The sequence below is a fragment of the Aquarana catesbeiana genome, linkage group LG03, assembly GCF_042186555.1.
Source record: "Aquarana catesbeiana isolate 2022-GZ linkage group LG03, ASM4218655v1, whole genome shotgun sequence".
NCBI classification, from domain to species: domain Eukaryota; kingdom Metazoa; phylum Chordata; class Amphibia; order Anura; family Ranidae; genus Aquarana; species Aquarana catesbeiana.
This window is the reverse complement of record NC_133326.1, coordinates 585,183,326-585,195,395: the sequence shown is the minus strand read 5'-3', so window position 1 is coordinate 585,195,395 and position 12,070 is coordinate 585,183,326. Positions and strand designations below refer to the sequence as shown.

The following is a 12,070-nucleotide window of genomic DNA, read 5'->3' as shown; positions in this document are numbered from 1 at the left end:
TAAACATTACTGAAAAGCACGTTAGCACAATGGGGGGCCATTTATACTGAAAGGCACCCCAAAGTACCTTTCCAAAGGATGTTGTGGTGTGCTGCCAAAAATGTTACATACACCTATTTTGATAAGATTTAGTTGCGTGTGTTAATGCACCGCAATGGTGTGAATGAGCCCTTAAAGTAGTAATAAACCCAAAAGTGAATATTATATTGTAGCATACAAACCCATATATGTGATGGCTGCAGTAGTTTTTTTTCAGGCTCTTTAATTTTCACTTGGTGATCCAGCAAGTCTGTCGGTTTTCAACAGAACAAGCTGTCCTGCAGATGTAGCAGATAGTGTGTTGAGGCAAACTATTTACTACTAACAGGGGTGCTTACACTGATCCCAAAAGGAACAAAAAACTTTTTGTTGTAACTACCTATAAAGTGTTCACTGGAGCTTGGCTTCAATTTGTTAGTGTATCTAAATCTGCTAGTACATCCAACACTCCCATCCCCCAGACTGACAATGCTGCTGTCCAAAGGTGCTCCTTCTTAAAAAGCGGTGGCCCTCTAATACAGGAGGTGTCTTACTTGCCAGATCACCAGAAAACACTGGGAAAAAGCCTTAAAGGACAAGTTCACCTTTTATAACATTACGTCTGTATTCAGGGTGTAACACGTAAGAAGTTACTGCTGCAGCTGTTCCCCCCTGAGTCCCTGATGGCATAACAGGCCGGGGATCTTCTCCCCCACCCTGCCCCATCATTCATTCACAGAGTTTTGTGAATGGGAAACTACAAGCTGTGTCGGCTTGTAGTTCTCAATGAACTACCAGGGTGCTGTTGAGCCCTCTGGGAAGTTTATTTATACTTCCTGTCATTGTATAACTACCTGTCTGTACAGGGTACGAGCAGACAGCTTACAAAGACAGTCTGCATGAGCCTTGCATTGCACCCACGGGTGTAATACATACAGGCTTCCAATAAAAAAATTAAAAAAACGTTTTTTTACCTGCAAAAAGATGTGCATTTATTATTTTTCTGAAAAGTTATCATTTAAAAAACAAAACAAAAAAACAAAAAACAAATTCAGCCACCATATCTAATGATTGGTAAGCTGCAATATATTACATTTTAGGTTTTGGGTTTAATACCGCTTTAATCTGATTGGTTACTATAAGAAATTACACAAAGTTTTTAAATTAGGCCCAGACAGTTTTAGATTTCAAACACTTCAAACAATACAAACCAACGAGCATTAATTATCTAGAATAGTAAGAAGAGTCATTATTGAAAAATGAGTATGAGTATGACTGAAACTTTTCATCTATTTTCCAAGGTAGGTTTGAAGTTGATTGGATGATATATGACAGCTCAGGTAGTTATTGCTTTTGACACTTTGATAAATGAGACACTCTGTGACTACATGCGGAGATCAGCAGATTCTGGCTTATGAAAACCAATTAAAGCACAACCGACGTTTCGCACCTTCTTATGTCTTTATAGTCCTGTAGTTTCACATTTTCTGCTTTGTGAAGGCGTTTTGCTATAAAATACCTTTAAAAATGTCAATTTTATTGCTGTATTGATTTCTGTAATGTATGCCTTATATAGGAGATGTTTATTGCTATGTTACGCTCATTAAAAATGCTGCTTCCAGCCCTCACTGCAGTGCCCTATGCTGACAGAGCTGAGTAACAGTCACAACCATCAGTACAAGGGTCATCACACAGACATGTATTGCAGAGTAGAGGGCGTTCCATTACAGCATGCACTGGGTTCAACTCTGGTGTCTATCGGACACAGCACAGTTATTTTTAGATACCCTCCACAACTGCTACAGGAAAGTGTCAGTTGTTAGTTTAAAGTGTATTTTAATGCATATCGATTTCTATTACTTCAACTGGGCTTTAAAAATATTTGCATAGAAGTTGCTAACAGTTAGAGCCGGTTCACACTAGAAGCGGCACGACTTCATTGTACAGAACGGGAGGCGACTTGTCAGGCGGCTAGGTCGCCTGACAAGTCGCCCCCGTGTGAACCGGCTCTTACGTGTCAAATTCCACCTGCCACATACAAATCTAGGTTCAGTACGAAAGCCATTATCAATATAATGCACAATTACACCTGCAGCATGGTTTAGATGTGGAGTAATGTAGGCCCATACACGATTATTTTTCGTTCAACCAACGGATGGGGGAATCACTCTTGCTGAGCTATTGTCCCTGCCAACAGAATACAATGATCAGTGTTGCCAGCTATAGCCGGTGGCACTGATTTTTAGGAAAAACCTGACAGGGTGGTTGTACACAAGTTGTAAAACCAGCTAGCTCATACATGGATGTGGCTGGTCCCTACTCAACTGGCCAAATGATCCATGCATGGCCCAGCTTAGGCTTAGTCACTATACATAGAAGCCCTTCTTTGTTGCCAGCTGATCTTTTATCCCTGAATAGTTCTGCAATGTCAGGTCTGATCTAAAGTGTGCCTGCAGAAGAAATCTGAAATCACAGCCTGCTCATGCAGATATAACGGCACGCTACAAGAGCTAAAATATATAAATGGATGTTCATCAAAACAATGTAAACCATGTTAGGACAAGAAAAAGCAGGCCAAATGAATCCCTTCATATTAGGATGCCTAGACCAGGATAGACTAGGATTGCCTTGAATAACCACTCCAAAGCCTGACCATAATTAGACAAATGGACAATCAGTCTTCATTGACAAACTAGAATGGTAAGCGGGGGTGTTTACTGGTTACATCTGAAAAACCAATTAAATGTTTAGGAAACCTTTGGATAGATCTCTACATTGCATGGTTAGTATTGTGACTTAGACTGAATTCACACACAACTAAGAGCTGCCAGAGCGCTTTACCGCTGTGACAGCTCTTCGTTGCCCGCTGAGGAAGGGGGCAGTTTGATGTGCAATTCAGCACATCATACGGCTCCCCCTTTTTTTTTTTTGCTTTGTACGAATTTTATTTGAAAAATACAAAATGTACACTTCATTTACAGCAAAATACAGCAGTAGGATGTGCTGTGTTGCTATACATTGCTGTGTGATGCATGTCTGCATTTTATCGCAGCCCTGGGCTGTGTTGCAGTTGGAATGGGACACATAGGAAAAAAATGGTTTCCAAGTATATAACAAAGTACAACAACCTGACCTTCTACCATTAGGAAAACAATCATTTCCAAAGTATATAGTTACTTTAACTAGAATATCTCAAGCAGGTGACTCATTAACGTACAAATACCTCAAAGCCAGTTTCAGAAATGTTCACTGTGGCAAAAGGTGTGTTTTTTTACATGCATTACCACAGTGCAGGATAGCATTCATTTTGAATGATATGTCAATTCACCTAATCAGTGCACCACAACGCACACATGTGAATGATCAATGTGTTGTGGTGCTCTGCAATTGAGAAAAAAAAAAAAAACAAAAAAAAAAACAAAACACTGAGTGCATTAAACCTGCAAATTGAATGGGATCCCTTATCAAAATGCATGTTATCACCAGTGGTGGCCAGTAAAGCAGGGTCCCCCCCTATCACTGCGTCCGGCCCCCTTATCCACTTGCGGGGTGTCGGGTGCATGGATTCCAATGGGGTTTTTTTTTTTTAAGCATGTGATTAGAGTCAGAAGCTCTAATAGGCTTCAAAAAAAGAGTGGGTTGGGGGCACAGTGCCCTGGGTGACCCGGGAAGGAGGGCTTTGGGTTCATTGTTTGTTGCCCCCCCTCCCAAAAAATAAAAATATACCACCAGCTGCCACTGGTTATCATGTATCTGGTAATGCAGCAGAAAGGTCTGAATAAACCCTAAAGCTGGCCATCTGATTATATAAGATTTGTACAAACGCCATTCGATTTACCAATAGCTATGTTAATCAAGGACACATCTAAACAATCCACTTCATTTATAAGCCATCAGGTTGTCCCTTAAGCAGGCCATAGATGATGCAATTTTCTTTCCTACAACCACATATTGCAAGAAAGAAAATCGCTCAATTCCCCCATCAAGACCGTCAGAGTTGACGGGGGAATCCCTCCCGTGGAGCTATTGTGTTCTCCTAGCGGGAAAAGGCACAGAGAATTGTCCCTGCAAGGAGAACACTGATTATTGCTAACAGCTATAGTTTCTGGCAATAACTGCATCCTAAAAATGCAACATGCTGGTTGTATCGAAGTTGACCGATGGAATGACTGGGTACAATCAGCCTGCTCATACATAGTTCTAATCCCTCCCGCAGAACTATTGTGTTGTGCTGACAGGGAGCCTTCCCTGCCGGCAGAATACAATTACTGCTGGCAGCTATAGCCGCAGCCAATAATCGAATGCAAAAAGTTCCACTACACAGAGCTGTCACAAGTCATATCAGCACAAATTTTAAATTTACATTAACATTTAAAAAAAATAAATAAAAAAAAAATAAACTGCCCTTTTCATAGGTCACGCCACTTTTACCTCTATAGGGGTGGCAGGTGTCACAGAAACACAAATATGCACAATAGTTTATTCATCTGCCGCAGTGTCACTTTTGTGTTGTATATACAATAAACTGAATACTACGGGGACGGTTTTGAATAAATCAAAGAAAACGTCAGCGGTCACCCACAGAACCCCCATTTCACTTCTATGTCAGATGCAATAGTTGAAATCTGAATGGGGAGGTTCTTTTGTTAAAGGATAAGTTCACTTTTCGTAACATGTTACACCCTTATTCGGGTTCATGTTATGAATGGACCGGCCCCCGCACCTCCCCGATGTGACAGCTAGTGGGGTTCTTCTCCCTCCCCACCTGCTGTCTCAATTTTAAAAAAAAAAAAAAAAAACGCGGCCGAGCAGGGCTTCGCCCGCCTGCGTCAGTGCTTGAGAGGGCTCAGGGCATGGAAAATGACAAGGTCTGCCAGCCTTTGCAGCTGTCAGCTTGCAGTTTTCAATGAACTACCGTGGCGCTGTAGAGCCCTGTGGGTAGTTCACTTATGCTTCCTGTCAGATTGTATCTATTTACCCATATGGGCCATATGGGTAAGCGGATACACTGGCAGATCTGCTGGAGACCTGCATGTAATGCTTTACAGGCTCCAAAAAAATAATAAAATGCACTATTTTTTACCTGCAAAAAAATGGCCATTATTTATTTTTTATTTTTTTGCAAAAAGTGAACTTATCCTTTAAGTTTTCACAGATTACCTCCTATGCCATCATGAGGCTCTCTTGACCTACTGAATGCGATTTCAAATAAAATCAAAACATTCCAGATTAAAAATGAAAAGTAGGATTTATGGCAGTGCATCTAACATTATAGAGACACCATGGGAAAGTATGAGCGAAGTAAACAAATCGTTACGAGCAGTATCAGGAATCCTGCTTTTGTGATGGGTTCCTCATCGCTGTGTTTTACCTGGAGCATCAGACAGAGGGAGAGGTAAGAATGGATCAGGCGTTTTGTGCAATGGAGGGCTGGGATCCTGACCCTGCACGTCTGCAGGTTTATCCGCAGCTGGGCAACACAAGGAAGAAGCAGAGTAGAAAAACAGAAAAGAGAAAGACAAGTGAGACAGATAGTTGAGAAGTGGCAGACGCATACAGATCCTCCAAAGGTCCCCATTACCATTTAATGTGCAGGCATCATGCAGAGACTTAATTAATTGGCACAGTGGGCTGCTTCTTACAGCACTCCAGACTTTAAGAAATAACCAAAAGTGGCATTTTTATAGTTAGTATAAGTCCAATTAAGGATTCAGTTGTAAGTTGCGGGCATTACATTCCAATAATTATGCTTCTTGCTTATTTCTACACATAATCATCTTCTTCAGCACTGTCTAGAGCCTAGATTATCATTCTCTTTAAAGAAGTCGAATCATGTTTTTTTTTTCAAAAGGAATTTGTCACCAGTGAGCAAACATGTCTCAGAATTACACTGCATCTTACAACTCTTAAAAATATATCTGTGCCTTGCCTATAAAATTTCCATAGGGTCACTTCTACCCACAAGGTAGCCTGTAATTGAAGAGGCAAGATACTTACTTTTCCAGAGGTCCATGTGTTGAAAAGCAGTCACTTCTCTGCTCCCAGGTCGCTGCAGGTATCTAACATTTTGAACGAGTCAAATACCTGCTACCCCCACTGCCCACTGTGGTTTTGTGTAGTGACACGCAAGCTGGCAGGAGAAACCACATCGTGCAGCAAGGTAGCATGCATTTTACACACCTAAAAGCATGAAATACCTGCAGTAGCTGGGGAGGACCGAAGCAGTGGCTTTTCAACAACAAGCTGCTGAAATGGTAATTACCGTACTTTTTTAAAAAAATAAACCACTTTGAAGCAAAATAATGGTCAGTGCCCAGCTGCAGGTGCAGCCCGACCTGTGCCCAGCTGCAGGTGCAGCCCGACCTGTGCCCAGCTGCAGGTGCAGCCCGACCTGTGCCCAGCTGCAGGTGCAGCCCGACCTGTGCCCAGCTGCAGGTGCAGCCCGACCTGTGCCCAGCTGCAGGTGCAGCCCGACCTGTGCCCAGCTGCAGGTGCAGCCCGACCTGTGCCCAGCTGCAGCCCGACCTGTGCCCAGCTGCAGCCCGACCTGTGCCCAGCTGCAGCTGCAGCCCGACCTGTGCCCAGCTGCAGCTGCAGCCCGACCTGTGCCCAGCTGCAGCTGCAGCCCGACCTGTGCCCAGCTGCAGCTGCAGCCCGACCTGTGCCCAGCTGCAGCTGCAGCCCGACCTGTGCCCATCTGCAGGTGCAGCCCGACCTGTGCCCATCTGCAGGTGCAGCCTGACCTGTGCCCATCTGCAGGTGCAGCCTGACCTGTGCCCATCTGCAGGTGCAGCCTGACCTGTGCCCATCTGCAGGTGCAGCCTGACCTGTGCCCATCTGCAGGTGCAGCCTGACCTGTGCCTGCAGATGGGCACAGGTCAGCCTGACCTGTGCCCATCTGCAGGTGCAGCCTGACCTGTGCCCATCTGCAGTGCAGCCTGACCTGTGCCCATCTGCAGCTGCAGTGCAGCCTGACCTGTGCCCATCTGCAGCTGCAGTGCAGCCTGACCTGTGCCCATCTGCAGCTGCAGTGCAGCCTGACCTGTGCCCATCTGCAGCTGCAGTGCAGCCTGACCTGTGCCCATCTGCAGCTGCAGTGCAGCCTGACCTGTGCCCATCTGCAGCTGCAGTGCAGCCTGACCTGTGCCCATCTGCAGCTGCAGTGCAGCCTGACCTGTGCCCAGCTGCAGCTGCAGTGCAGCCTGACCTGTGCCCAGCTGCAGCTGCAGTGCAGCCTGACCTGTGCCCAGCTGCAGTGCAGCCTGACCTGTGCCCAGCTGCAGTGCAGCCTGACCTGTGCCCAGCTGCAGTGCAGCCTGACCTGTGCCCAGCTGCAAGCTGCAGTGCAGCCTGACCTGTGCCCAGCTGCAAGCTGCAGTGCAGCCTGACCTGTGCCCATCTGCAAGCTGCAGTGCAGCCTGACCTGTGCCCATCTGCAAGCTGCAGTGCAGCCTGACCTGTGCCCATCTGCAGCTGCAGTGCAGCCTGACCGGCGCCCATCTGCAGCCTGACCTGTGCCCATCTGCAGCCTGATCTGTGCCATCAATGCAGCTCACCAGCTCTCATCTCTCGCAGGAAATCACCGAGCCGTCATCTGTTTACTTGGCTCTCAGTCGGCAGTCACATACACAGTCCCGCCATCGGCATTGGACCAGCTCCTGTGATAGACAGAACACTGGTCCAATGCCGTTGGCGGAGGCGGGACTGTGTGTGTGACGTGAGAGCCGAGTGGAGAGCAGATGATGGCTCAGTGAATTCCGGCGGCACTCGTCCCCCTCCGAGGTACGCTGTCGGCGTATAACACGCACCCGCGATTTTCCCCCTATTTTCAGGGGGAAAAAGTGTGTGTTATACGCCGATAAATACGGTATATAATAGTTTATACAATGGTAAGTATATTGTGTCACTTTAAAGAATCCTCACCCCCCCCCATGTACATTTACTTTCTCTTCATTCCAATGCCTCTGTTTGCCTACAAAAAATCGAAATACATAGTACTTTCAGGTATGGCATTCATACAGTTCCCTTCCTCCCATAAAAGCAGCACTGGGTGTCTCACATGGGAGCAGGAGAAGAGTCTTTAGCCCTGGGTAAGCTAAAATCACAACACATTGGAGCTTAAACAGGGCTTCCTCTTTAGACTCCTGTGCGTAAATAGAAAGGTGGGGGAGTAAAACAAAGGTAGGTAAAAGCAGTGTTCGATTGTGTTGGGGGAAAGGTGGTGAAGTGTCACCATTTAGGCTCACTTTAGGCTGGATACTAGTAACAGCACAATGAAGCCCCAAATGCTTCACAGCTAGTGACATCATGGACCTGGAACTAAAGTCAAAACGTAGTCATTTTCATTGGAGAACAGACTTTCTGAGACATGTTTGTTGACAGGTTCCTCTTAATATACTTTGATTAAAACCTTAAGAAAAAATAAGAGAACCAGTCACAACTAGGTTTATGCAGGTATCTGAGTGGTCTTTTCTTTCTGATTTTGCAAGCCGACCTATGGAAGCCTTGCATTTACCTCTATTTAACTCTAATTTTTTTCTGAGCATTAGACTTCAGCTGGAGTGTCAAGAGAATTAGTGGCAATAAGAAGACTGAGCGGCACTGCCTGACCTAACACACTCAGAAAATGATAGCGAGTGTATGAGATCTGAAAACTGCCGAACAGCAACCACAAGACATCTGGATGATCTTGTGATGATCCCAGCAATGGCAGCTCCAGTATTTTTATTGTGACGGGTTCCCAATAAAATCAGCTGCAGGGTACAAAGGAGATTAAAAAGCCAGATTGATAAAAAGAGTCATACATCTAGTAAAATGTATACATCTCCACTTATAAGTGGAGATTCATTTATCACCTGTTCCACTGGAAAAAAGAGAAGGGCCAAAGGTATCCGCTTGAGACACAGCAGGGGGGGCTGGAAAGCCTGACAGGAGGTCCTCCGCTGAACTGCTCAGTTGCTCTGGTGGTTTACCTGAGAAGAAGACAGCGGGAAATGAGAGACACGGCACCAGAAGATCTCAATAACAATGCGTTAGAGAGGCACCAAAGCCTCAAAAAGCCTTACAAGATGTTCCATTTCCCGAAAGGGACAATAAACATAAATTACAAACTGATTTGTATAATATAGTCCTCAATATCAATGCTAGACATATTGTCGGGTGCTAATGAGATATCAGAAATAAACATAGTACTGAGGGAGAAGACACTGCCATATTCCTGCCTGGATGTTAATATTCTAGAAAAACACTCACTACTACAACCCTTTCATGCCCAATTGTAAAAATTACTTGCATATGCATATAAATCTGTTTCTTAAGGATTTACAGCGTTTTCATCTGAGTGTTTTAATAGACAAACACTGTTTTGATAAATGACAAACACACTAAGAGTGCACTTTTAGTTTAAAGCGGATCTCCAGCTTTACTTTCACTTTAAATAGTTAATTTGGACCAGCTTGGAACTAGTACCTACAGTCCTACACCAACATATGCACCCACTGGGAATACTGTATAGACTGTACGCAACCTCAGCTGCATACATTATACAGCACTGTGTTTCCTATGATTGGCAGAGTCAGAGATCATGACATCATCAACCTGCCTCTCTGACTCAGCCAATCAGAGGAAGCTTTGCATTCATTGAGAAAATACAAAGCTGCCTATGAATGGCTGAGCACCCCGCAGCCTGACTATTTTATTCCAGGTGCGAGACAGGAAGGTCTCGTCTCACACCTGGAAGCAGTGGTCAAGCTATGGACATATTCTTAAAAGGGGTTGTAAAGTTAAGTTTTTTTTTATCTTAATGCATTACCATAAAAAGCCTTCTGTGTGCAGCGGCCGCCCTAATACCAGAGCCCTATCTCTGTCCAGCGATGTCCATGAGTGTCTTGGCCGTCCGGCACCCTCCCTCTTGATTGGCTGAGACAGAGCAGCGGCGCCATTGGCTCTCGCTGCTGTCAATCAAACTCAGCCAATCAGGAGAAAGAAAAGGGCGGGCCAAACCGCATCTTTTTGTCTGAATGGACACAGGGAGCTGCAGCTCGGCTTGTGTTCCCCCTGTAGCAAGTTGCTTGCTGTGGGGGCACTCAACAGGAGGGCGGGGTCAGGAGAGAAGAGGCGGCACAGAGAAGAGGAGGATCTGGGCTGCTCTGTGCAACTTCACTGTAACAGAGCAGGTAAGTATAACATGTTTTTTGTTTTGTTTTTTTCTATAAAAATAACAAACGAGACTTTACAATCACTTTAAGAAGCAGTAAAAATGCTTTAGAGAGACACCATCACTTTGCCCATGTTTGATCCTTATGATCCCTATGAACACCCTGCACTTATGGGTATGGTATAGAATGTGACCATCACATGGCCAGGGCACTGACATCTGTGACACCCCCTTATCCTGCCCCCCCCTTCCCCCCACCCCCCCCAAGGGTGCCAATGCAGCAAATTTTGCAACTGACTGCAAAGAAGGGGTTGCTAGGGAGCACAGGAAAGGCAAGTTAAAGGATGTTAAGAGATGCCCTTTGCAGGGATACTGTTACTTTGTCTGCATGGGCAGGCTGATAGGACGTTGATGGTAACAATGTACATCCCATTTAGGCTGGGTTCACACTGCTACGACACGACTGTTATACGACTGTCGACCCGACTTTGCCCTGCGACATCGGTCCTACATCCATCCGACTTGAATGAACAGGATATGATTTTGCTCCGTCTTTAAGATTGTCCAAATTGTGCTTTGTCCAATCAAAAAAATCCTAGTGTGACATAAACTCCTTTTCCTGCTGCTGTAATCACAATGTTGGATGTCACAAGTTGAATAGTTGGACAAGGAACTGCCTTTGATCTGACTTCAATGGTATTGAATAGGCTGAAAATGGACTAAAGTAGCGCAGGAACCTTTTTTCAAAGTCGGACCGACTTGTGTCGGACCAGTTAAGACGGCTCTCATCGGGAACCATTGATTTGTAAATGTCATGCGAAATGTGCTCCCAAAGTCAAAGCTTATGTCACACCAGTGTGAACCAGGCCTTAAACACAAACTACCAAATCACAGGAATAAACACAAAACAGTAAAATGCTCTTACTCTCTCCCAGCTTAGCAAAGTCCTTGTTTAGGAGTTCCTCAGCGGTGAGTTTTGAGAAGTTATCATCATCAAAAGGGTTCCAGCCAGAAGACTCCGGGGGATTGTGGACATTCTGCTGAGAAGTCCTTGGTGAGCCAGAGGGGGTTGTTGTAGCCGACCTATTCGGGGGGGAAAGAGCACAGCCTGATTATTGCAGTACAAGTAATTAAAAGCAATTTAAAAAATAAACCTGAAATAGACTATATCCCTGAAAAGACAGAAATGCAACCAACTGTGTGTGTTGATGGGTCTGACTGCAGCTTTAGTGGGGTTCCTACTAAACAATAGATTTTAGCAGCTAAGAAGCAACAAAAATCTTGCATGTGAGCACAGTACTTGGTGCCCATCATGCCTGAAAACCTCAAATTTGGTCAGGAATATAATTTTTTGGGACTAATCTTTTCAGTCAGGGTCTGCAGTAAGAAAAGGGAATATCAGACAGGCGATTTATCGGACTACACGAATAGCCCTAAAGTCTAGGATAAATGTAAAACTTACCCTTGTAAGAGAACCTATTTATATATAAATAAGCCAATACAATGCAAGTATGTTCCTGGGAAACAATCCATTCCATTTTCAATCACACAGGGCCAAATAAGAGATGCCCCAACGTCACTGGCATAGACCTGAGGTCTGTCTTACAGTGGATGGGTTGACAGCTTTTGCTTCGCTTAGCGCTCAACTTCCCCACGGGGAAACATTCTCATGGGATGAAGGTGGAGGAAGAGACTTAACCTAAGGTATTCAACAAAATCATGTGTAGAGGGAACACCAGATCAAGCAGTGACTAAGCACTTTTATTATCTAAAACATGCAGTAAGTGCAATGCAAATTCAGAAAAAAATGTTAACTGCCACCTGAAACTTAAAACAGGCCAGGCAGAGGAGTACCATTATTACACTACAGCTCCTATCCGCTATAGGTACAAATTG

The 12,070-nt window shown here is 44.8% G+C and overlaps 1 protein-coding gene across 6 annotated transcripts in view; it reads right to left on the bottom strand.

Annotated features, from left to right (window-relative positions):
• Nucleotides 1-12,070, bottom strand: part of AAK1 (AP2 associated kinase 1) — a 214,619-nt gene that overhangs the window by 48,344 nt on the left and 154,205 nt on the right. For 3 of the 6 annotated variants that reach the window (XM_073622010.1, XM_073622013.1, XM_073622016.1), the window contains exons 14-16: nucleotides 11,100-11,257; nucleotides 8,874-8,990; nucleotides 5,390-5,488 (exon numbers count right to left, since the gene is read on the bottom strand). In XM_073622010.1, coding sequence (XP_073478111.1) covers nucleotides 5,390-5,488; nucleotides 8,874-8,990; nucleotides 11,100-11,257 — 374 coding nt within the window. The remainder of the gene's footprint in view (nucleotides 1-5,389; nucleotides 5,489-8,873; nucleotides 8,991-11,099; nucleotides 11,258-12,070) is intronic. The other 3 variants (XM_073622011.1, XM_073622014.1, XM_073622015.1) reach the window with 1 other exon arrangement.